The sequence below is a fragment of the Xenopus laevis genome, chromosome 4L (genome assembly GCF_017654675.1).
Source record: "Xenopus laevis strain J_2021 chromosome 4L, Xenopus_laevis_v10.1, whole genome shotgun sequence".
Classification (NCBI taxonomy): Eukaryota; Metazoa; Chordata; class Amphibia; order Anura; family Pipidae; genus Xenopus; species Xenopus laevis.
The window spans coordinates 44,781,549-44,809,376 of NC_054377.1; the positions used below are offsets into that span (position 1 = coordinate 44,781,549).

General features: G+C 38.2%; 1 protein-coding gene across 2 annotated transcripts in view; it reads right to left on the minus strand.

Annotated features, from left to right (window-relative positions):
- The window catches only part of cmip.L (c-Maf inducing protein L homeolog), a 126,285-nt gene that overhangs the window by 37,877 nt on the left and 60,580 nt on the right, over positions 1-27,828 (minus strand). For both annotated transcript variants that reach the window (XM_018256308.2, NM_001097748.2), the window contains 6 exon segments: positions 16,601-16,762; positions 16,062-16,103; positions 8,348-8,410; positions 8,055-8,135; positions 3,135-3,238; positions 1,709-1,813 (listed from right to left, as the gene is read on the minus strand). In XM_018256308.2, coding sequence (XP_018111797.1) covers positions 1,709-1,813; positions 3,135-3,238; positions 8,055-8,135; positions 8,348-8,410; positions 16,062-16,103; positions 16,601-16,762 — 557 coding nt within the window.

Genomic DNA, 27,828 nt, shown 5'->3' on the forward strand with positions numbered 1-27,828 from the left:
TGAAAGGGCCAGGGTATGAAAAAATCTCTAAAATCTAATTAGATTTCTTTTTTTTAGAAAAAAACGCGAATCAGGTTTGGATAATTCCCTATTTGAATTTGACAGTTTTGACCATAAAAAAAATGCGAATTCGAATTTTTAATTCGACCCTTAATAAATTTGCCCCTAAGTGTTAAAGGATCTGAACAGAAAACAGCAATAATTCTAATATTAAACCAGCATGTAAAAAGTAAGAGAGTAAATAAGCATGACCTAGATTTATCACATGATGAGAAAATTCTCCAGCAACAAACTTCTTTATGGATCCTAAAGGGATATAGTGATTATATGATTTAGCCCTTGTTTTTGTTATAATCTAATTCTGAATAGATGTAATTGTGCTGGGAAGTTTTTTATTACAGCTATGGAATCATTAATCCAGATTTCTTAGAGCCAGGGTTTTTCTGAAAAAGGGATCATATTATCATTTAAGGCATCATGCCTTAAAGGGGACCTGTCACCCCAAGAAATAATTCCTAATCCCAGAAACGGAACTAGAGGGGGACTGGCCCTGGCGCAGGACGCGCAGCCGGGCCCCCCTCCGTAAACCCGGAACTGGCTGGGATATGCGCGGCGCTCGGACTGCCGGGGGGCCCTGAGGGGGTGCGGGCCCTGGCCCGCTCGCACCCCCTGCTCCCCCGGTAGTTCCGCCCCTGCCTAATTCTATTTTATGATTTGTCACACAAATTAAACTGTTCAGGCAGGTACCATTTTGTGGACAAGCTTAGCATCATGCCAAAATCTTGTTTATGTGCCAGAACTGGGCACCTGATTCCCATGCCCATGTACTGACTACACAATTAGATAGGAAAGAGTGCAGAATGGAAAGTGAAAAGTAACTGCCTGCCCTACCTCTATACCTAAGGCATAGCAGAGGGGCAAACAATATATGACAACTGAGACTTTTAAACAAGTGCATAACAGGCATGGGTGTTTTAATAAAAAAAATATTTGTTGTTTAAAAAGGACTTTTATTACACAGCTTTTTATATCTGGGTGACAGGTCCCCTTTAAAGCCACTAAAAGCCATTTAAAAATAAAAGCCCAATGGGAATGTTTTGCCTTCAGCATGCATTTAGCATCATGTACAAGTACAAAGGAAAAGCAAATCAGTAAAAAAATTAAGGATTGTTTGCTTAACTAGGATAAAATAGGAAATCTAACAGCATTCTGGAGATTTCTGGATACACGTTTTTCAGACACTAGATTAGCATTTAGCTTTTATTGGCCCACTGCATGTAGAACACTAGCAGAAAGCATCTGATTGGTTGCCATGAGTTACTGGAACAAGGCAGATTTTTCCCACTTTTAATGTATAACTCACAATATCTAGTCAGTACAACTATAGCCCCTAAAATAAGCAGACTTCATATGTACGGGGGTATGCAAAAGAAATTTAATGGGGACTAAAGCCAGTGTAATCCCAGCTTTTCTCTTCTTCCACATATATAGACTCCTACACCCAACAAACGTTCTATTATGTGAATGCATTTCTGTCTGTCTGTACCTTTCTGCATGTGTATTTTATTTCCATGCACTGACTTGAAAACTCCTTGAAAAAACATTAAGAATTAGAAATTAGAATATGAGGCTGGAAGAAGAGAGTATATTATTGTATGCCTTTTCAATATAACAGCTGGAATCACTTAGCATTGCACACTTCACTCACCTGTTGATAAACTCTTCATAGCACGAATAAATGGCAGCTAAACAAACGGCAACCACATTTGGCAGGACCCTGGGATGAGGGCAGTTTGCTGTCGGACCATGCATGCTGTGAATAACCAAAAGAAAAGTTAAATTGGGATCAAGCCTTGTGTAAATAAATATTCCTCAAATAATGAATTAGCGCGTTATGACAGACAGTGTAGCTGTCCATTCACTGCAAATGAATGGCTTCCTATAATTCTTGACACAAAAGTAGTTGAACCAACTCTTATTTCAAAGAAAAGTGCCTTCTTTCGCAGCTCACAGCAGCTCTGTGACACTTGCCAAAACTTTTTAATTACTAGTTTGTGTCTTTCATTTTCCCAATATTATTGTTTTCACTTTTTAAAGTAGATGGCTACGCAAAAGAGAGACCCAGTAACAACTACATAAGGAACAAGGGATCCTGCTGACACAGTGCAGACACAGCAAGGAGCAGAGGCCAGAGGATCGGCATATTAACGCAGGCCGAGAATCAGGCCCTTCTTCCAGTATATTATAGGTAAATAATAGAATTTGAACTTGTGGCTATAACACTAATACAATTGCTGAAGCCTCTGCAAAAGATTATTTTCGCAAGCACATACGATTACTCTGGATCATTGTTGTGGGTTTAAAACCAACAATTTAACAACGGTTTAAAGATTTACAACAAGGGAATAAAAGCATGATAGATCTGGAGCAAGTTTCAAGCCATCACACTGCTTTAAGTTGTTTTCAGGAAAAGGGGAGTGGGAAATTAAACAAATATAGGTCTGTTTAAATGAAGCACAACATGCAAAGAGAATTGCTTTTCAATTGGTCTTCATTATTTATTTTTATGGGGGTTTTTTTTAAATTATTTGCCTTTTTCTTCTGACTCTTCACAGCTTTCAAATGGGGCTCACTGACCCCATCTAAAAACATATGCTCTGTAAGGCTACAAATGTATTGTTATTGGCACTTTTTAGTTCACATCTTTATAATCAGGTCCTCTCCTATTCAAATTCCAGTCTCTTATTCAAACCAATGCATGGCTGCTAGGGTAATTTGGATCCTAGCAACCAAACCGTTGGAACTTCAAACTGGAGAGCTGCTGAATACATAGCTAAATAACAAAAAACACAAATAATAAAAATGAAAACAAATTGCAAATTGTGTCAGAATATCACTCTCTACATAATACTAAAAGTTAGCTTACAGGTGACCCCTTTAATACTTTAATGGCAAACACATACTGTGCAGTTAGGATTCCTAAAGGAAAGGCAACATTAAAAAAAACTGCATTATTTCACAATAAGCCGCTTCTTTGCCCTGAACGGGTGAGTGCAGCTTTAAAATGTAAGGTTACAGCTGTGGGAAAGATAGGCTGAAGCAGAACAATCCAATAATCATGGCCAACCACTGACCTGTATATAAATTTTTTCACCACTTCCATTCCTGCATTCAGTTCATTCAAAGCCAGAATGTACTCCTGAGTAAACAGCCTTAACCGAGGACACTTCCCAAAATCCTGTACAAAAGAACAGAGGGTTAGAAAATATGCTGATGGGCACTGCCTAAACACACAATCATTTCTTTCCTCCTCATTTCCCCCAAATAATTAGAAACATAAACTACAGCATCCTCTTAATAGAGATTAGTGGACAAATAATTGTAGACTGGATTCCAAATTAATTTGCATGGAGTGTGTAGGTAGCAGCAACTCAGTTTTGCTGTCACTGTCAGTTTAGACAATACTCAAAAAGAAGTTAAAGGGATTCTGATTTTTATGATGTAGTTTTTATTTCTAAATTACACTGATATAAAATTTCATTACTGAACCATCTCGGGTCATTTTGCCTGGTCATGTGCTTTCAGAAAGAGCCAACACTTTAGGATGGAACTGCTTTCTGGCAGGCTGTTTCTCCTACTCAATGTAACTGAATGTGTCTCAGTGGGACCTGGATTTTACTTTTGAGTGCTGTTCTTAGATCTAGCAGGCAGCTGTTACCTTGTGTCAGGAAGCTGTTATCTGATTACCTTCCCATTGTTCTGTTGTTAGGCTGCTGGAGGGGGAAAGGGAGGGGTTATATCACTCCAACTTGCAGTATAGCAATAAAGAGTGACTGAAGTTTATCAGAGCACAAGTACCATGACTTGGGACAGCTGGGAAACTGACAATATGTCTAGCCCCATATCAGATTTTAAAATTAAATATAAAAAAATCTGTTTGCTCTTTTGAGAAAATTCTGCAGGAGCAGCACTATTAACTGATGCATTTTGGAAAATCCATGATAGTATTCCTTTAATGTGTGCAATGCAAATCAGATCCACCCCATGAGAATAGTACATCCAATATCAAGTACCTTTGCAGGAATGTCCAGCCTGCAGTCCTACAGAGCCTGTGTTACTGTGTATACATTCATTAGCACAGTGAGGCAGAGGTTAAAATATACCTGCAAAGTACGCAGCACAGACGTTCATGTAAGAACACATTTTATTTCAGCATTTGTGTGCCTTTAAGGCTCATGAACTGTCATTTCACTGATTCATAGAGTTAATTCATTCTATGTCACAGGCTTACCAGTACACAGGCACAGGCAACCTGTAAACATGTCAAACCTGTGGCTATCTGACATTTGTTGCACTACAGCTCCCAGAAATCTCAGCTAGTATTATATTTTAATTTAGCAAAATATTACATTCTGACGCTTTACAATGCACAGCCATGCACTGTTACCATCTTTGATTAAACATATACACTGATGATCTAGAATGGAAGAAAACAGGAAAGTCCATATTAATTAATAAAAAACATTATGTTTCCATTTGTTCCCAATTTGGTATCCTAGAAGAATGAATGTAGGCAAGCTAAACAAAGCTCAAGCTCAACATGAAAATATGTAAATGGATTTTAATGCCATCTAAGCTTTTATTTACTCCACCTCTACAATATAGGCTAAAATGATAGCTGTGCAGACACTGTAAAATTCTGTTTAAAGTGGACTTAAATAATTTAAATAATGTTGCTCTCTTTTTGAGCATCAAATTTCTTCAGTCAATTTTTCTAGCTGAGAAGGCGGAGTTGCAGTTTACAATTAAAGGGGTGGGTCACGTTTTGTTGACTTTTAGTATATTATAGAGTGGCCAATTCTAAGCAACTTTTCCATTGGTCTCCATCATTTATTATTTATAGTTTTTTTTAATTACGTTCCTTCCTCTTCTGACTCTTCCTCACAAATGCTCTGTAGGGCTACACATTTATTGCTATTGCTAGTTGTTTTTGGTCATCTTTCTATTCAGACCCTCTCCTATTCAGTGCATGGTTGCTAGGGTAATTTAGACCCCAGCAACCAGAATGATGAACTTGCAAACTGGAGAGCTGCTGAATAAAAATCTAAATAACTGAAAATCCACAAATAATACCAAATGAAAACCAACTGCAAATTGTCTCAGAATATGACTTACTACATCATGCTAAGGTGAACAACCCCTTTAACTGAAAGATTGGGAGTGGGAATCCACTGCATTACAAGCATATGCTTTAGACTCACTGAAGGAGGTGGACTGGTAGCGGTCAGGTAGTCACTATTTGACATGTTGTATGTGCCTACTAACAAACACACAATAACTATGTATCTGTTACATAGAATATAAAAGATGATGGATACACAGTAATCAGGAACTTCCCAACCTCCCCCCCAGCAAGGAGAAGGAAGTTTCCAAGCTGGTAAGTGAGATCAGGTGTATTTGCAATTCATTTGATATGCCTGAATGATTTGATTTGGCAAAATAAGAGATATTTATTTTAATTTATTGCAGTGAAAGAAGCCAGATTGTAGCCAGCAATATAAGTAAAGTATCACGCTGCTTTTTACGAGAGTTGGCTTCCAAGCTGATTGCAAAGGGAGAGGCACAAGGGCTTATTTAGTTCGGCAGTGGGGTTCAAAGTGCAAAAGCCATTTTATGTACAGTTTTGAAGTGTTTTTTTTTTGTCACTTACAAATAAATGCATTTGAAAAAACATTATTTATGTACAGTTCTATGCACAACGGAAATTTCCGATATAAAACTCAGCAAAGACGTTTCTGAATATTACTTTAGGGCCTGATGTTTGTGAAATTGCATTCCATACTCTGTATGCTGATAAATATCTAAAGTGTAGTCCACAGTTTTAGATCTAGATATAAGCACCTTCTTTCACTAGCTGAGTTGCATTTCTGGTGCTGCTAATTTGCTGAATCTTTTTTACATGTCTCTTCAAATAAGCTGTTGGTGGGAAGTAGTCTTTTCTTCCAATTCACGCAATTTTAAAAATCTTTTCCCACAAACCCTGAATTTATCAAATTATTGGGCTAAACCCAATGCAGGCCACAATATCTTCCAATTGGGATAAGACCGATTTTTGGATTCTGGCTTTTTGCAGCATTAGGGTATAAAAATTCTCGAAAAATTCAAGTTTTTTTTTTCCATTAAAAAATTTGAGTTTTTGCTCCAAAAAGCCCAACTAGATAAATTCAAGGCTTGGTAAATAACCCTTTAACTTTTGCAAATCTAACACTCTGAATAAATGCCCTCCATCTCCTTTCCAAACAAGGAACTGAATGGTGACAAGCGTCCTTGGCTAGGAATTCAGAACCGCTGCTGTTCCTGAACTAAACATTCCAGTAACAGCTGCTGGAGGATGCTGGGGGTAACTGTTCAGCTCAGGTTGCAGTTATCTTGTAAAAGTTTGTAGTGTACACATCGAAATATAGGATGGCATTATCCAAGAGGGCAAGGTGGCATTTTACAAATAAATTTAACCAACATTTTTTCTGCCCACTTGCAAACACTCCTTAGCTACCAAGACTTGTTGTTATGGTTCTGTGGGTTCAAACGGACACTTTTTGTGCAGATTAAACCATGGTGTTTAGACATGATGTGATTTGTTAGCATTCGGTAATGCAGAAAACTCACATATGCAAATTGTCAATAGACGAGGCAAGCATTCCGTCGGATGAACGCTGCAACTTCATCCGACATTTCCATCTCTTACCTTATTTCTGTCCAAGTCAACTTGATGCCCATGGAGTTCTACCCTTAAAATGTATTAAACAAGTACACATGTGCAAAGCTTCAAAGTACTTTGGAGTGCTTGCCTTGATTGTTTGGTGCACAGTTTCTTAACTGTGGCCTTATCAGCATTAAAATACTTTTGTTAAGGGGAGGACTGGTTATTTTTAACAAGCGTAAACAAGAGTTACCGCCTGATACGATATTACCTTTCGTTTAATAACAATTTACCTTCAAATCAGAAAATAAATTATTAAACCCTGCATGTAGTTTAAACCGAGGATTCAAATATTCCAATGGCTATTAATGCTCAGCACACTGAAAATGCCCAAAACACTTTACTGACAGTCAAGTAAATGGAATAAAACTGGGACTGCTGGGAATACATCTGCCCCAAAGTATTAGTATAGTGAGTGAGAAACTGAATATACTAACATCAACACATTTATAAAATAATGGCAACTGAATATGTACATAAACTCTCTGTACAACCACTCTGAAGTACTGTATGTGCCTTTCTTAAATGCATATTCTATTTTCTGATGCAATTTTCACAGACTCTAGGATTTGGTGAGATCTGTAGACTTGGCTAATTTTGTTGACTATGAAAAATAAATTGTGCAAAGTGTTTACATGTCTAAGGAAATGGCCAAGGGCCAAATTTGTGACCTTCTTGGCAGGACTCTTCTATATTTGTGCTGCATAATAAACTTGCCATGTAAGAAAAATGTAAAGAGATTAAACACGACTGTATTGACTATCAGAAAATAGATGTTGGTAGATAAAGGTTCTCCAGCTGCATTTTCCCTCAGTTAACATAACATACAGATTTGTGTTTGATTTCTTTATCCTACATCTAATTATAGAATTGTGACGGTTTATCCAATTGGAGGTAGTTTTGTAACTGGAAAACAGGGAAGAACACACATTGAGAGACTATATTAGCCTTAAATCTCAAATATGTTAATTGTTCACATCTACTAGTCTCTTTCAATCAGTATGTAATAAACTGGAATATTTTAGGAAAGAAAGCAGATGCAAAGAAAAACATTATGTGTGTCACCTATGTTATATCTATAAAGGACAACATGGAAGATAGCATGGATTTAAATTTAATATTAAATGCAACACAGTTACACAGTTAAATACAACACAGTTGCATCACAATGGAATAATAATTTTGCATGTTCTTTTGTCTGTTGTCTCTGCAGGAAGCTTCCTTCCAGTTGGAACATCTTCAGTAAACCTGAGCTGAACCAAACCAATTCTACAAGGGAAAAAAAATTACTAACCATATTGTGTTTGAGAATTCTTTGTACAACTGGGGTAAACACCTCAATGACCACCATAGAACGAGGGCGTTCTCTACAGTGCTGGAATGAAAAAATAGGCATGAACATGCAAGTCAAAATATTATTATTTGCTTATTTTATGGACATATAATTAAACGTCCATATGTGTTTTTGTAAAATGTAACATGGTAATAGAAGCACAGGGATGGAAATTTGTACAATTTCTTAAAAATGTCTGGGTATGTCAGTGTAAATCAGTAAAGTCTGCAATCTAGAAATAAAATCCATTTTACCTTGCAGAAGAATTCACATAGGTCAGGGGGAGGGTGGTTGTTTTCAAGAAGAGGAGCAATTGCCTAAAAAGCAAAAGATATATATCCAATAACATAAACAATAACCATACATCATCTATGATGTCGATCCATGATTATCAAATGATTATTATTCATAATATAAACGGAATGTGGAAGGTTTCCACATTAAACTCTCCAGTAAGTCATTTTCAAACCAAAGTAAATAAGGTAATCAATCACAATGTAGGGAGGCCTTTTTTATTCAGAAGGTTAATAGTGACCTTTTAGACTTCACGGGTGAAATCCCCTTGGAGAGTCCACATTTAGCCAGACTCTCACTGCCTTAGATTATAAAATGTAGGGAAGAACTGAAATCCAATATTTAACAAAATCCCAATATTTTTTGATGTATACTGATCCAGTCTAAAATCTTAGGGCCTGGATTAGGTTTGCTGGGAAGACTTGAACATTATGTGACTTAAAAGCTCTGGACAACTGAATACAGTAGAGCAATTTTTTGTTCAAAGATATTGCCAATTTTTTATTTATCAATTGCAACCAAATCACAATATGCTCCTAGCTGATTATTTCATCAAAAATCTTTTACTGCTACATACCGTTGGGTTTGGGTGCTTAGCCGCAAGCCCTTCACTTAAGGGAGCACCTCTTCTCCAACCCACATTTAATAATGGAAAGCAATCAAGGTCACTCACTATACTGCTTGGGTGTCCCGGGTGCAGTGCCCCAGACCTGTAGCAAGGGGCTCCACACTATTACAGAATAGCAGCATCAATTGACCATACACTCCAGTACTCCATGGACACGATAAAAGGAAAAATGAGTCAGGATTAATGTAAAATAAAGCTTTTTCCTTTTTACCACGTCTATGGAGTACTGGAGTGCGTGTTCAATTGTTGCTGCTATTTTTTATTTTTCTCAGATTTGAATAGCCAAAATAGAAGAACCTTTGTTTAAAGCTGGCCATACACAGGGCGATAAAAGCTGCTGACAGACCAAGTCGGTAGCTTATTGGCCCGTGCGTGGGGCCCTCCGATAGGCTTCCCTGATCCATATCTGGCTGAAAGTTGGTCAGATGATGATCGGCAGGGTTAAAAATCCCGTAGGATCACTGCCGCATATGTTCGTTGATGTGGTCCCGCAATCCGACCAGCCAGATTGGCTACATTATGATCCGATCGTTGGGCCCTAGGGCCCACGATCTGTTCAGCCCGATATATCTACATGTATGGCAACCTTGAGTGGACATCCTGCTTTACTTCAATGAGTAAAAACATAAGCTAATGAACATTCATCAACGGGCAGATTTAAGCTGCCAATTTGGGTCCTTCTGCCAGTGTCTGGGGCCCTCTGACAGGTCTCCCAGACCGATATCTGGCCAAAAACTGGGCAGATCTCGATTGAGCATGTTTGATTTTCCCACCAGATCGAGGACCACATTGGCTAGTAAATGCAATCCTTGTCCTGTCGGCTGCTATAGGGCAGAATGATCAGATTAGCCAGATATTGGTGGGCATATTGAGGGAAGATCAGCTCATTTCGCAACCTTGCTTGGTTATCTTATAGTGTATGGCCAGCTTTAGGTACACAATACAGCAATATATGACCATATACATATTTGATACAAACAAATTACACAGATAAAGACAGGATTTGTGTTAAATAACATGAAAAACTAAAATTAAATAAGAACCACCTAGTCATCCACTATTTTGAGACGAAGTTCCAACCTAACATAACAACAGTGTTTATGTATGTTTGCAGAGCTTGATGATTTTTTTCTAATTAGTGCCAGAGCAACAACAGACTACTCTTTTACAAGCAATACGAATTGATTTTCCCTTGTTTCTTTTAAACAACTGTCAAAGTTTTAGAAAGCTCAGGTCACCCAATGATTTCATATCCCAGCAACCAAATGTGCTTGTGTAAATATAATGGGCGGTTGTTGCTCTGTCTGCTGGCTTCATTATCATGCAATTAGATGACTAGAAGAAGCAATAAATTCTTGAATTGTGAAGCTGCAGATAGACAGAAGAAGTGATCTCAGTATTTTGTTTTAAATGTAACTGTAAAACTGTAAATGTTTAGTGCTAGAATCTCTGTGAGAAAAATAATTTGCAAAGGTCATTTCTATCCTGTAAAATAGGTGAGGTACCTTTGGTCATACAACTCACTAAAACGTGTGTTATAAGAGATTGTGTACTTTTATTGCAAAAACACAATATGACAACTTCCATGGCCCCACATACCTATCTATACATGGCGCATAAAACCCCTATTCAATATAATATTTCCCCTTACTGTTTAGCACGGCCAAATCAATTTGGATGAAAATCTGGTATCCTTTTTTAGGTCTGTGGGTATGTTTTCTGGAGGGACCTAAATTGCCTCATTTAGTCACTGATTCACATTAAAGCAGTTTAAGGGATTTCAGAAAAGGTGTTGAGGGTTAAAGTTGTAATGTCCATTTGTTGTTAGGTCTATTAGATTAGAGCAGGGGTAGGCAACCCGCGGCTCCAGAGCCTCATGTGGCTCTTCATCCTGCTTGCTGCGGCACGGTCTTGTCACGTCGTCTATACTCGCACCTGCTGGCGACTTCTTGAGTGTGCGACCGCGGTTATCTTACTGCGGTCGCACACTCAGGAAGCCGTCAGCAGGTGCGAGGGCTGTATAGACGTCCCAGGAGTGATAGGCAAGACCAAGCCGCAGCAAGATGCTTCATCCTGGTCCTTACTGTGGTCACACACTTAAGACAAGAGAAAGAAGATCAGCATGGAGCTTCAGAAACAGAAGCCACATTAAACAGATAAGAACACTAGCATTTAATATGGCTATTTAGTGTTTAAAAATTATTTCAAAGTAGGCCTACACATACACACTGCACTTCTGTTTGTTGTATTCTGGTGTTGTAACAGTTAAAATTAAAAAAAGGTTAAAACTTTTAAAAGTTTATAAACTGTGTTATGTTTTGCTTTTTCTTTAGTGGAAGAGGGGGCAAAATGGCTATTTTGATAGTAAAGGTTGCTGACCCCTGGATTAGAGAGACCAGTGGCAGGGGATTTTAAAAGTAATGAGTGAAAGAGGTTTCTCAAGTTCAAAAGGGGTATCAGCTGGTTTATGCTTAAACCGAGTGTGTGGAATGCATGATTAATTTGCAGATAGCAAAACAGCATTTTACTGGATATTCTGAGTTAAAATAGGCCCTGGCATTTCAAGTACACAGAGGCCCAACCAGTCCCTCACCACCTCAATAAATAGTGACTGTCTATGGCAGCCCCTCTGCCATTTGCCAGAACTCACAGATTGCCAGTCCAGGCCTGGTTATAATCAGAGCTTAGTGATGTCAATTTGGTCCCGTGACAGAAACTTGTGTATTATTATTATTATTACTTGTGTATTGTGTATTATAATAAATAAAGTACCCCCTTATGCAAAGTCACCCTTGAGTTCCATAATGTCATGGGACTCCTTGGTAACTATCTATCTATCTATCTATCTATCTATCTATCTATCTATATATATATATATATTGTCCTTATATTTTACACGAGGGGGTACTTTATTCACTATATCAATCAAGCATTGAAACTCAAAGTAGTTAATTTGTAAAATGTACTTTTAATTTTAAATGTATCTTTGATATGGGATAATTGCCTAGTAAGCAGTGCTTGTATTGGGAAAAAAAAGTGAAGGGATGGGGTGTGGCATGTGTAGCCCTGCCCACAGACAAAAGCCATGATTGTAGGAATTGTAGGAATTTGTTTCTAGAGAGTTCCCCTTTGGTGGCTACACCCCCAACTAAACCAACATGGCATAGTGGCAATTTCATGTATAAATAGCCCCAGAACCCATAGCAGGGTGGGACAGAGCCCACTTTGCTAAAACAAATAATTAAGACCAATTGCACTATTAAATACTAAAAATGTACCTAAAGGTGAACCTTCCCATTAAAGCATTTTCTGTGAATAAAGGGCATTTAATTCCTCTGAGCCAATAAACAGACATTTCTCGTCATGTCCTCAATGATGCTTCCACGTTCCTGCTGACGTAATTTCAAGGGAACATTTCAATATCCCCAATATCAGATAATTTCAATGAAAAGAGCACACCCACTAACAGTCTGAAACCCTACTGACAAAAGTCTTTGTATCCTGCATGTTGTGGCACAGCTGAATGACATCACAATGCAGCGCAGACTGCTCGACCTGATACAGAAGTGTCGGGATGGCATCCCGTCCCAATTCCAGCACTGTCAGATACCCAAAATTGCTCCTGACTCCACAGCTCTGAACCTGCCCCCAGGGGAAAATGCTGTTCTGACCAACTGCAATGAAGCAACTGGGGAAAATGCTGCCATGACCAAATGCAATGAAGCAACTGGACTTTCCTGTGACTCAAGACAGTGGCTGCTTAGGTCAAAGTGTAACACTGCAGGTCTCAGCCATGTGATTCTATGAGGGCAATAGATATGTACAAGTCCTACCTGAGGCGCTTCAGCCCAATGTACCAAAAACACGCCATGAGTTCACAGCAGTGGCGGGAAGGAATCACACACCGATTGGACACAGGCGTTGTTAGAATGCAGAATGGGTCATTATAGTCGCGTATATCTGTTTCATCAACACCTTACACCTCCTGACAGGCCCGGACTGGCAATCTGTGGGTTCTGGCAAATGCCAGAGGGGCTGCTGTATGGTTCCATAGAAAGTTACCATATAGTGGGCTGGTAGGGAGCTATTTGGGCTGGTAGGGGGCTGCTTGGGACTCTGTGTACTTGGAATGGCAGGGCCTATTTTGACTCCTAGTCCAGGCCTGCCTCCTGAGGGGAATGAGGTGCTATCACTGGCTAATTAACTTGATGGCAAGAATGATGAAACCAACAAATTGTATCCAAACCCACACTCCCTAGACTTCAAAGTAATGAATGCCCGGTGCTCAATGATGGAGGGATCGGCACCCTCCCAATCCAACAGGAAAAAAATTCAATGGCACGTGTGACAGGTGCAAGCAGGGTCAAGCCCTTGCAAACCATTAGTGAACAAAGCAATGTTTCGGGGTAACAGACCCTGTTGTATGATGAAACTACATTTACCAACTGGCTGTGCGTGTTGGCCAGAAGAGGCAAAGGCCGGATATTCCGGTGCAGAAGCCGTAGTGACAAAACAGAAAAAATGGGGCTGGTAAGTACTATGCTCTGTTGAATCCCGGGGCCCACATGTACAATATGGGGACGGATAGAAGGGTAGTAGGATTTTGGGAGCTGGATAGTGTGGATGGCTCGGCCTAAGAGAGCTGCAATACATAGCCTGGGAATCCCCGAGTCATGCTGGGTATGGCTTGTTTGGGAGCAGATGATTTGCTAATATCTGGGATTTCCTTTGAAGGAGAGCCTTTAGCATGTCTGCGTTCCACACGTGAGTCCTTATACTGACGTGGCCCGCCCCAGGTCACTTCCATGTACATCCCAGACACATCTGAGATGTGCAGCCTCATTTTCCCACTGTACTCGGACGCGGCCGACACACAAATTTGCAACTTGCACAGCTCCGGTATGCAAGATCTTTGCATCCCGTCTGGTGGGATGCAATTTAGTGGGGAAAAAAAAGAAGTGGCGGGATGGCATTTGGTAATGTTGCCTTGGGAACCAAACTTCTTTTCCCATCATTAAGTTTTTTTCTTTTTGTGCAAGTAAAATGTAGAGAGGGCCTCACAGGGAAAATGTTTTCAATTACAGTGATGTATTAATTCAAATACTTAATAAAGACTTAATTGGCTTACAAAAAGAACATAGTAGTGTGGCCTCGAAACGCTGCATTATGCTTTTGAATTCACTGCCATGTTTTTCAATTTCAGGTCATCAACCCAATTTGTTACCCTCATTAGACCCTCATTAGAGCAAACTTGAATTGTTCTTTGTATATGCTACAAACATTAGGGAACATCAAGTTTCTCACTAACAAAGGCCATAAGCCAAAAGAACTGTTTTTGTGTGCCAGCTTCTTTGTTTGCCTGATTTTATATTCTGTATAATGCATTGTTTTGTGATGCTTTGGTTTTTTTTTTTTTAAATTGGTCACTGTACAAGTGAAGTTCCATAGAACAGTGTCTTTATGGATATTTACACTAACAACTTCACATTTGCTTGTATACCAGCATTTACATCCCAATTATGTGCTTTATCTTTTGTCTTGTGCTCAATATCGACCCAGGGACATCTAACACATTCCATTGGATAAACTTGAAAAGCATGCTTTAAGGCTTAATCGGAAAACACACCACATGATTTCATCATAAATTCCTATAGCCTTTGTATTTTATGAGAAGTGAGTTTGCAGATTTCAGTGAATTCAATAATTTTCAGTAGAGCCAACCTATTTGTGTCACTGGGGCAAATATTAATTTAATTTTAAAAAATGGGGGTTTTATGAAATCAAAAATATATATTAAAGTGCAGAGAATATCTACCTCATCATAAATTACATGTCCTACTCATCCTTGCTTGCCTCTCATGGGGCAAAGGTTACCAATGTTAACCTCTTATGCAGTGATGGACTGAGCCCAGTGGAAGGCCCACTCCTACAATATTTAGATGTAATAGGGGTTATATAGAACTACTATTGTAAAAATAAGAAGGAGCTGATGGGAATTGTTTTTGCTTGAAATCCACTGAGAGGGCCTAATAGTCTGGCGGGCTCATCAGACCCCATCTTTAAGAAAGGAAGTTTTCTATTGAGGCTTGCATTAGATAGTCCCAATATGACAAAGGAAGAGCAGTAGCAGGACAATCCTGATGAGTCTGCTGATCTTCTGTTCACAGATATACAATAAAATTAAAATATAAATAGTATAGTCTCCCATAAAACTAAAACAGAACATTTGTCTGTTTTAGGGTGCCTTTAAAAATGAAAACAAATCTAATTACTGGTATTTAACAAAAATATAAAGCATCCAGTGTTTACCTGAGAATCTAATTGAGGGGTTGTTCACCTATAAATTAACTTTTAGTATGATGTATAGAATGATATTTTGAGACTATTTGCAATTCGTCTTCATTTTTTATTTGTGGTTTTTGAGTTAGTTAAAAAATTATTTAAAAAAAACTATAAAAAAAATAAATGTTGAGAACTGCCCATTTTAGAACATAATAAAAGTTAACTTAAAGGTGAACGATCTCTTTAAATTCAAATTTCCAATGTAGCATGTTTTCTTTTTATACTGAAAAAAGCAAATTTTCTCTACACTTCTCACTCCTCCCTGTTATGCTGTAGACAGCATACCGTAGTTAACTGGTCAGTAGGTGCAGCTATGAACAGTCTACTAAAAATGAAAGCATGTATCGGATTGGTTGCTATAGTTAACTGTGCAATTTAGCGCATATCCATAAATCTGCCTTATGGAATGTAAAAGTCCCTGCAAGATGGGAACATTTTTTTACACAGTATGCACCCATACATATAACCTTATGTGTTTTTGCACAGCAGCAACTTGCTTATTGGCGTTACATTTTCTGTAAGACAAATGGGACCTTTATTTTATAATATGAAAGAGATTGGCGCTTCCACTAGTCAGCTGTTCCCCTAAATCAGAAACAATAAATATTTTAAAGAGTATAACAAACATGCAATTTATTAGCAACCAAGCAAGATGTAAGCAGAATGAAAGGGCTATTATGGTAATATCAAAGGCTTTCACTTACCACGATAATGCTTTCATGCTCCTGAGTGGTTAGATTAATGTTCTGCAAGAATAAATCATAATCCATTATCTCCAATAATCCAGACATAACAACTAAACACAAACATTATTTAAGAACAAAAAAAAAAAAGTGCCACAACTGCACTAACATCTGCTTTGCTACACAATTATAAAGTTTACACTACATTCAAGGTTGATATTCAACTGTCCCATAGTGATTTTGGGAATACAGCTCACAACCATAAAAATGTTGACATCGGTGTTTAAACAGATTATTGCTATGGATAATTTAGATCTTATTTGCAAAGAGGGAGGAAATATTTAGTGACAATGGCATCCATACAGCATCACAGAATACATTTTTCATATAACCAGAGACAAAGAGGAGGATGCCATTTTTTTTTCAGGTAACATGTTTGGACTAAGGTTGTACCACCTGAGTCCATAGTCTACAGATCACCAGTCAATGCCTGGCTTTCAAAGGAGCTTTGACGTTGTAGCTCAGCACATAAAGGTATTTCACAAAGAACTACTGCTCACCTCTGAAAGTAACTTTGAGATAATTTCTAGTGGAGCCTGATGAATTGAGTCATCCTGAAGTGGCGAGCTAAGTGCCATATCCACCAGTGTCCTTATCTCTTTTAGCACCACTTCCCAGCGATTTGGGTTGCTCAGCACTTTTTTGTACTTATAAATCTTTTTCTGAAAGACAAGAATTATTTGGTGAATAGTATTTTTGACCATGCACCCCACTTTTTTATTTTAACCTATCCTATGTAAACGTGTAGGCATGGTTATACTTTGTGTATGTATATATATATATATATATATATATATATATATATATATATATATATATATATATATATATATATATATATCAATTATTCTGAGACCAGCACTCCTTGTTATAAAAGCCAATTTTTTATTACTACATCGTGTCTGTGCCCGACGTTTCGGTCCCTGGGACCTTTTTCAATATATATATATATATATATATATATATATATATATATATATATATATATATATATATATATATATATATATATATATATATATATATATATATATATATATATATATATATATATATATATATATATAGTCAATAGTTCAAATGAAAGTGGAGATTTATTAGTGGTCCAACGTTTCGGCTCCGCACAGGGCCTTCGTCAGTGACTCCAACATACAGTAACATACTAGATGTGCTAAAAACATTTTTTTCCTTCACCTTTTTCTAGTGTTTTCATTGATTAAAGTACTTAAGCTAGCTGCAATATCTCAAAAAGGAATTTTAGCCCCACAATATAATAAATCCTGTACCAGTACATAAACTATCAATGCATTTGTGCCATATTTTTCATACATGTTCAAATATGCAACAAGAACATCAGATCAATAAAAAGCATGGGTACGAAGAGATCTAAACTTCGCCATGAGATCATGATATAAGCTATTTTATTTTTATTTTGGTCATAAACAGCATTTAACAAAACTAAAACCTATGCAGGTGCAACAAAAATCTGCCTCAAGACAAACAAAAAAACAGCGTAATTGAAGATGCTGGGTCAAGTGACATTGACTTACTTACGTCAATGTGGTACAGAATGCTGCAGCCTTTGTAGATATGTCTGTGCTCCAGGCAACAACCAGTGTATATATTACTCAATTAATGCCTGAGGTAAAAGGCGTCAAGACAATTTTCTTAGGACTTGAATTTCTGCCTTTGGGGCAGAGTCTGGTGGAATTGTGTAACATCCATTTATGATATACTACATTGCTACACGTTTTCTGTATGTGTGATACCTAAACCTCTTTTCTTTATACTTACTCCCTTCCCTAACCCTCCCCTGACAATTCCACAGGTTGTAGGGTGGCAACTCTACATCATACATTGCCATGCAATGAATGTCCTGTAGGCCAGCAAAGAGTGAAAACTGACAGCTTCAGTGATAAGGGGTTACTGTAGCAAATAGGACACTGTGAATATTATGCTCAATCAATATTCCACAAACTAAAAAGGACATGTGGATTTTGAGGGTAATCAACTACACTCATAATCACATATACTGAATGAATTTATAAGAGGGGATCATGCTAGGTTTTTTAGTGCAGGTATGGGACCTTTTTTCCAGAATGCTCGGGACCTGGAGTTTTCCAGATAACGGATCTTTCCATAGTTTGGATCTTCATACCTAAAGACTACTAGAAAATTCTTTTTAAAATTTTGGATAAAAGGAAGACCGCCTTTCAGTAATTCGGTGTTTTCTGGATAATGGGTTTCCGTATAACGGATCCCAAACCTGTACTAAAAGGCTGTAGTTTAGTGCATTTCCATTGTATACAAAGTCAAAAGTATTTTATATTCAAGGGAAATAATGTTGTTACTGATCAAAGCTGTCCATTGTGTCACTGGGCTGGTGCTGTTTAATATAAATATCCCAGCAACCCGAAAATATTTATCTGTACTGGTTAATGAAAGCAGGGCATTGCTACTGACACAAATATTGATGACATGTACACTGTATATTTAAGCATGAAATACTTTTGGAGTTGGATAGGAAGTTTGCATTTAAATTGCTACCACCTGTCCCCTCTGCTCCATTTTTGACCAGTTCGGGCATAATTTAAAAAGTCAGTACTGTGTCCATTGTCTATGCAAACTAGATTTCCAAAATGTTTGTTACAATGTGTCAGATTTAAATGCAAGTCAGCTTCTTTGCAAAAAAAAAAAATTTAAAAAAAAAATCTTAGTCAGGCAAAAAAAAAAACCAATAAAATATAAGGTGCAAAGTTTGCTCCACATCTAGTAATATTACAGCTACCAATCAGCAGGTAGTATTTGCTGCTATGCTCTTTGAAAGCAGACATTTGATTGGGGGCTGCTGATTAGTAGAATTGAAGCAGACTTTGGCATTGTAAATACTATACCCCCTCCAAGGGGTTCTAGTCCCCAAAATGAAAATGACAATTGTCAGACAACTGAAAAGCAACATTTCCTCCTGACATTCTGATTATAACCATCTTTTGATTCATCCAAATATTATAACCTTCTCAATATCAATCATGTTGTGTTCTTTTCTGATGCAAGAAACTGGGGCACAATGTAAGGAAGGAAAATAAAGGCAACTAGCCAGTCACAAACAGTATGTAACAATCAAAATACAAATGGGAGGGGTGGAAAGCATAGGTACTAACATAATTAACATAAAATGACTGCAAGCAAGGGTTAAAATACTGTACATTTTTGAAGATTATAAATCAGAATCTTGTAGAGAAATGGATAGTGTTGTCAGATGTTAGTTAATCACAAAGTCTTTAGGCAAATAACTCCAGGGGACAATCGTATTCTATTACTTATTAGGGGAGGAATGTGCTAGTCTCAAAAATCTCTTACAATTTCTTGGCTTGTTTCAAAGAAATGTGTTTAAAAAGGCTCTGCCAGCGTCATTGGACGGTGTATATTTTCTGACACACAAGTCATGTGTAAGGGTTAGTTCACACGAGGAGATTCGGGGAGATTCGAGGCTATAATGAAAAGTCGCCTGCGCTAAGCACACGCGGCGATGCGTTTTCCGAAGTCGCCGAAGTTTCCTCCATGAGACAACTTCGGGTGGCTATGGAAAACGCATCGCCGCGTGTGCTTTAGCGCAGGCAACTTTTCATTATAGCCTATGAGAAAACACACTGAGGCAGTTCGGGGAGATTGTCGCTCAGAAGACAAGGCAATTAGTCGCCAGGCGACAAAATCTCCCCGAATCTCCTTGTGTGAACTAACTCTAAAAGAAACTCATTTCTTGAAAGCCTCTTTTCATTTTCGGTAGTCATGCAATCCAGCCTGAGCAAGTCCATTATATAGTATCCTGTTACTATCCAAATCTCTAGCTATTGATAACGCTCTGGCCCTCTTGCATTCTTTAGAATTATGATAGAAATAATATTTACTGATGATAAGCAGTCCAAAAGCTTCAGTGAATCAGTTTGTTAGAGCAGCTATTTGATATGCATCGCTAAGTATTTGGCAGGGGACAGTTCACCAGTTGGCCTTCACTAGGGAAAGATAATCAGTCACAACACTTGCCCCTCGTACTAAACAAAAGGACAAGAAGAGTACAAGGCTTAATGCCGCCCTGATTTCATGCACGTATGCACACAGATATTCCAAGGAGAGTGGGAGAGGTAATTTAATGAAATGTGTACAACATTTGTTGCTATGCTGCAAGAGTAATGCAGGATATACCGAATACATGTACTGAGGTAGAAATTGGATTTACATCAAATAATAAAAAACCTGTATCACTTGTCCAGTGTCCCATATAGTGAGGCCAAAACGCTTCCGTAAGTGAACATCAAAAATCTTGCCTAAAAGTTTTTCAGGGACATTAACAACAAAGCACTCTTTCTTGAGAGTTCAAAGTGTAAATTAAGGCACATCAAGAGTGTGTGCCCAACAGGAGACCTTCCCTTATGCTGGCCTTAGAAGTGCAGATTATAGTCTAAAGTCGGACGAACGTTCGCCTGTGCCAATCTTCCGGGCTGCAACTGACCATTCAGATAATTTAAAGTAGAAAAGAGAACAAATCTCTGGTCAGACAGCAATTGCACGAAAGTTATGTCCGACGAATAGTAGTGACAATCTCCCATGGATATCGTCAGATAGGCGATATATGCAGAGATATTATCGTTATCAGACTGAAACTTTCTAACCTGACCGATCGCCATGGCACCAAAAATGTTGGGAAACTCCACACATGGTCCGAAAATTATACAAATCTTCGTTTTGTATGATAGTATCTTTGTATCTTTCTGCGTTTCCCTTCAGTGGATTTTTAAGTGTTCCACCACAGAAGAATGTAGGACTTAATGGCCATTATATTTCCTTTTATCTCACTCACGATGGTGCAGGCAAGTGCCGAATGCAAGTGGAACACATTGGGAACACGTGGCAGATCCACCAGTGCCCCCTGTTTACTAAAATTGCACTGGCTCAAAATATTACTGTTCTTCTTTCAAGATATTACTTCTTCAGGATCATCTACTGTTCCAGTCCGGGTGCCCTCACACAGTAGCATGGAAGCCAAAAGCTGGCTTTACATTCTACTCAAAATATTACTGTTCTTCTTTCAAGATACTACTACTACTTCTTCTTCAGGATCATCTACTGTTCCGGTCTGGGTGCCCTCACACAGTAAAAAATGGCAAAAGCTGGCTTTTCACTCTATTACTCATGAGCCCTGAAATGAGGCCAAAGAGAAGATCTAAGAAAAGATCGTAACGTGAGGCTCCCACAGAAGTCTCCATTGGCATATCTAGGCTAAGAAGAAAACAGCGATCTGCTTCCTTCTGCACTGACATCGGTGTTAACTGACAGGCATGAAATTGGCCTGTTAAAGTGGACCTGTCACCCAGACACAAAAAGCTATATAATAAAAGTCCTTTTCAGATTAAACATGAAATCCAATTTCTATTTTTTATTAAAGCATTCATAGCTTTTGTAAACTCATTTAAAAATCTCAGCCGTCAATCAAATATTGTCTGCCCCTCCTCTATGCCTGAAGCATACAATGGGGTCCCCCATTCTGGTGCACAAACAAGATTCTGAGATGATGCAAGGCTTGCACCACAAAATGGCTCCTGCCTGCTTGCTATAATTATGCATTCCCAGACTGAAGGAAACAAGATTCAAATAATTTATATAGTGTTATTATAGTTAATTTTGCTTGACTGATGTGATAAAATAGGATTTTGAATAATTTTTTTATGTGATGGGTCCCCTTTAATGCAGACATGGTGCATTTCTGCACAGAAACATGCTTTTTTACACCTAAATCGAAAAGTCTGTGCAGTCCGATGCCCTGCCAGTGGACATTAGTGTTGGGGCAGGGAGATGAGGGTTGGCATTTTTTGTGTGTGACATAGATATGGTGGAGGAGAAAGTGCCTTGTCTGACATGGCCCAGGAAGTATGTTCAGCACATGCACCATGTAACTCATGTTGAACAAGAAATCATAATGTCCCTTTTAATAATTTACCAACAGACAATATAAACCCCCTGGAGGGCCACATTTAGCCAAAGGATAAATATATGTAGTGTTCATAGGTAACGTACTGATGTCATGACTGGATATGAGTTTATTGTTATCCAGCGCTTGCAGTTTTTATGGTGCTGCATACAGAGAGCACATGCCCTGCCTTGCAGTATCCTTCCCCTGAGTAAGGCATACATATCGTAACTGCTTTTAAGTAAATGGATGACTTACAAATGTTCTCCATTGTCAATGATCAGGGTTCATAGAGAAATGCTATTACATGAACAAGTTTACTTCAATAATTCCCATGATGAAAACCAGGTGCAGTAGTGAGGCCCTTAAACTAAAGGAAAAGTAGGATTATGCTTCCACTAGGGAATCAAAGAATATGTGAGCTTTAAAAAGAATTTGCAGTAAAACAAACTGTGCAGTGGCTATCCCAGAAGAATGACTGCTATTTTGATAATTTGTTTCACCGAGGCCCCTGAAAACGTTCCTTCCTTTTTTTTTTTCCCCTCAACAATGAGTGCTGACGCAAATCAGCTCAGCCGATGGATAACCCCAGCACGTACATATAGAACAGACACAGCATTTTCCCAGTTTGGATAGTGCAGAGGAGTTGAACAGGGGATACAGTTGACCTGCCCTGATAAATGGCCATTCATCACTTTTATATCCATGCAATTTCAGTTTTACTTTAAAAGCCAAGTTAGGGTCATTCAGCTATCATGAACTGATGTGGAGACTGCAGTTTGCAGCAGTAACCAAAAGACCATGACTGGCATGCCTGGCTTATTTATTTTCCTGCATTCCTTCACACTAAAAGGCCTGCAAAATATTTTCATTCATTGGCTGAAGTAATGATATATTATAGCTCAATGATTGCTATTCTTGGCTGTACAACATACTTACTTGTCCTATAGTTTGTCCACATTTGGCTACAGTTTGCAAAATACTCTACAAATTCTTTGGTATTCAGAGGCTCTTAATAACAAATATTATTTGGATTAGAAGCAGTGTGCCACAATAGGTTGTGAGGCAGTTACCAATTGAAATGCTTGGCACTGTATGGCATGCAGCAGAAATAAACATATTTTATTTTTCAGGTTTTTTTTGTGAGCCACATTTGGATCTATCAGTACCAGTAACCATTTGGCAAACACAGACCACTTCAGGAGGTTTCGGTAACAAATCAGACCTATCCCACTGTTTGATGCATTCATACGAAGTTCAAACATCACTGTCACTCTTTAGTGGAGCATAAGGTCCTATTACCCGCTACCCTGAATGCCTGTTTATTCTAAATGAACCATCATATTTGATCTAGCGCGAACATTGAGTAATCCCATACTATGGATCAAGGAATACTGAAAGTTTAGTACAACTGCAGCTAAAAGGTCAATATAGCATCTTTTGTAGCACCCTATGAGAGGCTGTACACAGATTCCCTGATCTCCCTATTTCACTGTTTCCCAACCAGAGCCAATAATTATAAGTGGGATCTAATCATATGTATTATGGCAAGCTTCAAACAAGTACAATGATTCCCATTGAGCTTCTTATTCATGACGGTGTGCTAAATCATCATGCACCATTCACTGGAATTATAAAATGGGATTCTACTGCTGGGAAACATCAGCTTTATAGTCTTTTTAAATGAATAAATCAATTACAGCTGCCTGTACTATTTAAGCTATTGTAATTCCAGTACCAAGGCGCCAGACCAGGCCTTAATCAGTGTAACTAAACCTTTATTCTGCAACTGCAGACAAAATATACCAGGTCCAAGTGTGATTACAGCTGCACATTACATGCTCAAATTAGCTATGATCATAATTAGTCCTGTCTACAAAGAGAAAGAGTGTTGGCAATTGTGGAATATTAAGTGATACAAAAGAAATACATGTGAAATGCAAGGAGAAATCGGAGCTATTGAAGGGAATTAAAAGGGTGACAGATACTGGGACCAAATACAAATGAAACCATAAATGTGTACATGTAATCAGGCTGTTTAGCTAATCTGAAAATCATCTTGATGTGCATCTGATCTCTGGGGTCAATTGATCAGTCTATCAGACTGAAAATTTCATCTACTGATTCATCTTCACAGATGAAGCATGGTGCATCAGCAGATGAGGAAGTAAGAGCAGCCACAGCTTCTCTTCATTTCATTTCAGACCCGACAAACAAACTGCTATTAGGCCATAAGCATGGATGGGCAACTTGCACAATATCTGTCCATTCAGCAATCAGTTCTGTAACCCAATAGTCGCACCTTGTATGTCCACCTTTAAATATTTAATTCTGAGAGGTAAAAAATCTTCTAGATATACTTTTAAATATTTTAACAGTCTCAGTGTAAATGTTAAATTATTAAGGGCATAAGTGGCCAATCAAATTCTGTTCATGCTGTCTTTCTTTTTCCTTTCATAGCTATGCTATCTTTTAACTCATATGTCAGGATTTATGTATTTATGTCAGGAAAAGCATGCATTCTCCTTCCAGCTAGTACCCAGGTCGGAATCAAACTAAGGACACCTGGGCTGCAAGTCAGCAGTGCTAACAACTGAGGCTATAGCTCCGATCCATTCTCTAATGTCAGTAGGGGACTTGTAACACCTGCCAACCCACTTTGCAAAAGGAGACAAGCACTGATATTGCCAAATTTATTTTACACCTAAATTGAGCCTCTGGCCCCCATAATCTTACCCTTTTCTCAATGTGCTCTATAATCTGTCCTCCATCAATCTATCCAAGGACCACTGCCCCCCCCCCCAAGTCATCTCTCTGCTCCTTTACGTCACAATCCCAGCCCCTTTACAACACTATCCACTCCCATTCCTATTTAGCAAGGCTGCAACCATATCTGTGGCCTACTTTCATTTGCTGATTTATTGTAAACCACTGACAGGACTCTGGAACGGCCCATCATAATTCTGTCACTAAAGGTGGCCATAGACGCACAGATTATATCGTATGAAAACAATTTTCATACGATATTTGGTGCGTATATGGTGGTAAAAGAGCCAAACAATATCGGCAGAATACTTGGATATCAGTCGGCTCGTCAATCGGGCTGGACAGACAATTTTGATCGGGTGCCTTTGAAGGCACCCAAACATCGCCCATTGTTAGTGCTGAATTGTCAGATACAGTTAGAATTCTATTGATTCTACCTGTATATCTGACAAGTCAGTGCTACACGTGTGTATTGAAATGAACGATCGTTTCCAGTAATTGTTGAACTAATATATAGAAATGCCACCCATATTTTTTCTTCTTTGTGTTAGTGCTGCAATGAACAGGATCTATATGTAATAAAATTGGACACACCAAACATCCAGGCTGCTCAGAAACAACTGACTAGAAAAGCATGGAGGAGTTTCCTTTCATGTGAAAAACAACATACAGGCAATGCTAATAATTGATCTGAAGAGAATATAGAGCGCATTGGAGTTACCATAGGAACTAGAGACAGGGTTGTTTTTCCAGTTAAGAGTCATTTGGAGGTCTAGATAAGATGAAGTAGACTGGGGGGGGGGGAGAAAATTTTTATGACAGGTGGGATTGCCACCAGTATTATACAGCCTCTGCCAGTAAAAAAAACTATATTTGATGCCATTATTATTATTAATAAGAAGAAGAAAGAAATAATAACAGATATGTTTTTGCCAGAAAATGTGGCAACCCTTAAGCAGATGAGGTAACAGTATTTCAGAATTCTGTAAGCCAAATGTAAATTCTGAGACTTCTGTTTCTGCATCAAATGGGAGCAGACAGAATCACTTAAAGGAAAACTATACCCCCAAAATGAACACTTAAGCAACAGATAGTTTACATCATATTAAGTGGCATATTAAAGAATCTTACCAAACTGGTCTATATATTTAAGTAAATCTTGCCCTTTTACATCTCTTGCCTTGGGCCACCATTTTGTGATGGTCCCTGTGCTGCCTCAGAGATCACCTGACCAGAAATACTACAACTCTAACTGTAACAGGAAGAAGTGTGGAAGTAAAAGACAGAACTCTGTCTGTTAATTGGCTTATGTGACCTAACAAGTATGGTTTGTTGGTATGTTTGTGTGCACAGTGAATCGTATGATCCCAGGCCCTTATTTTTTAAAATGGCAATTTTCTATTTATGATTAGCCAGTGGCACATACTACTAGAAAAGCATTTTATTATCAAAATGGTTTATTTACATAAAGCAGGGTTTTACATATCAGCTGTTTTATGCGATATCTTTTTATAGAGACCTACATTGTTTGGGGGTATAGTTTTCCTTTAAGTTAATTTTAAGTTAACTTTTAGTATGTTATAGAATAGTCCATTCTAAGAAACTTTTCAATTGGTCTTCAATGTTCCTTGCTCATCTTTCTATACAGGCCCACTCCTATTCTTATTCTAGACATTTATGCAAATAAGTGCATGGATGCTAGGGTAATTTAGATCTTAGCAACCAGAATGCTGAAATTGCAAACTGAAGAGCTGCTGAAAAAGACGCTAAATAACTCAAAGACCACAAATAATAAAAAATGAAAACCAAATTGCAAATTGCATCAAAATATCACGACCAACATCATACTAAAAGTTAACCCAAAGGTGAACAACCCCTTTAAAAAGGAACTGTAAAATAATGTAACAAATCAGTAAACTGTAGTAGATGTGGAATGCAATATCTTTATTAACTTGACATTCTTTAAATTTAACTTTATAGTGAGTTGCTCACACCTTACTTAACCCTATGCAACTAACATACTGTTGCCGTGAGTCTCTGACTTAACCGCAACCTGACCCTAACCCACAAAATGTTGTCATTGTAAGACTCGCATCCAACCCATACACACGTCATCTTGCTTTGTGCACTACTTTTGTGTGGGCCTCTGGTTCCAAGACAGGGAATCTTCAGGAGTAGTGGAGGAGACTACTTCCCAGTCTGACCTGCACCCAACCCTATCCCTCAGTGGTTGGCCAAATTTCAACCAGAACCCACCCAACCAGTGGTCAACCCACAGGTCACTGTGGGTTTGAGTAAACCCACACATCAATCTTGCATATGGGCTAACTGACTGATACCAGCAATTTGCAGTAACTTATTGGGTTATTCACAGTAAGAAGTAAGTAAGTAAGAAGTAAAAAATTAGGGTGAAGGACGAATGATGAAATAGAGGGATATGAGACATGATATGAGCATTCTCTGGTTATATAAGAATAGGTAACTTCTACTTGGCTTGGCACTGTCATAAGCTGCTAGCAATTGCTATTAAGAGCTTTCTCACTCATGTGCCAGGGCCAATGAAGTCAAGAAAAGGAAAAAAAGAAATGATGCCCGAAAAAAAGTATTAACATATTTAAATCACAATGGTTAGCCATTACTCTTACTGTTTTCATTCATCTGAAATGCTGGTTTTTAAATATAAACATAATTTGAACTTTCTGTTGTTCAAAGCCATTTTTTGTACATTTTATACTTGTGAACAGAGAGGTATAGCTTGAGAAAAAATAAGGGTCTGAATAACAGACTGAAAGATAAATGGGAAAGCAAAGATAAATTATCAAAATATTAGCTCCAAGAAAATTTAGCTTCAGGGATTAATTCTGACTCATCCCAGCTCCCAGTTAGCATTTTGGAGAGAAGAGAAACAGAACGGCAAATAGATCAAGCTATAACAAAATAGCTCTGAAAATCACTGCTCGCATACCTATGTTTTAATTTGAAGTAAATTGTGCCACT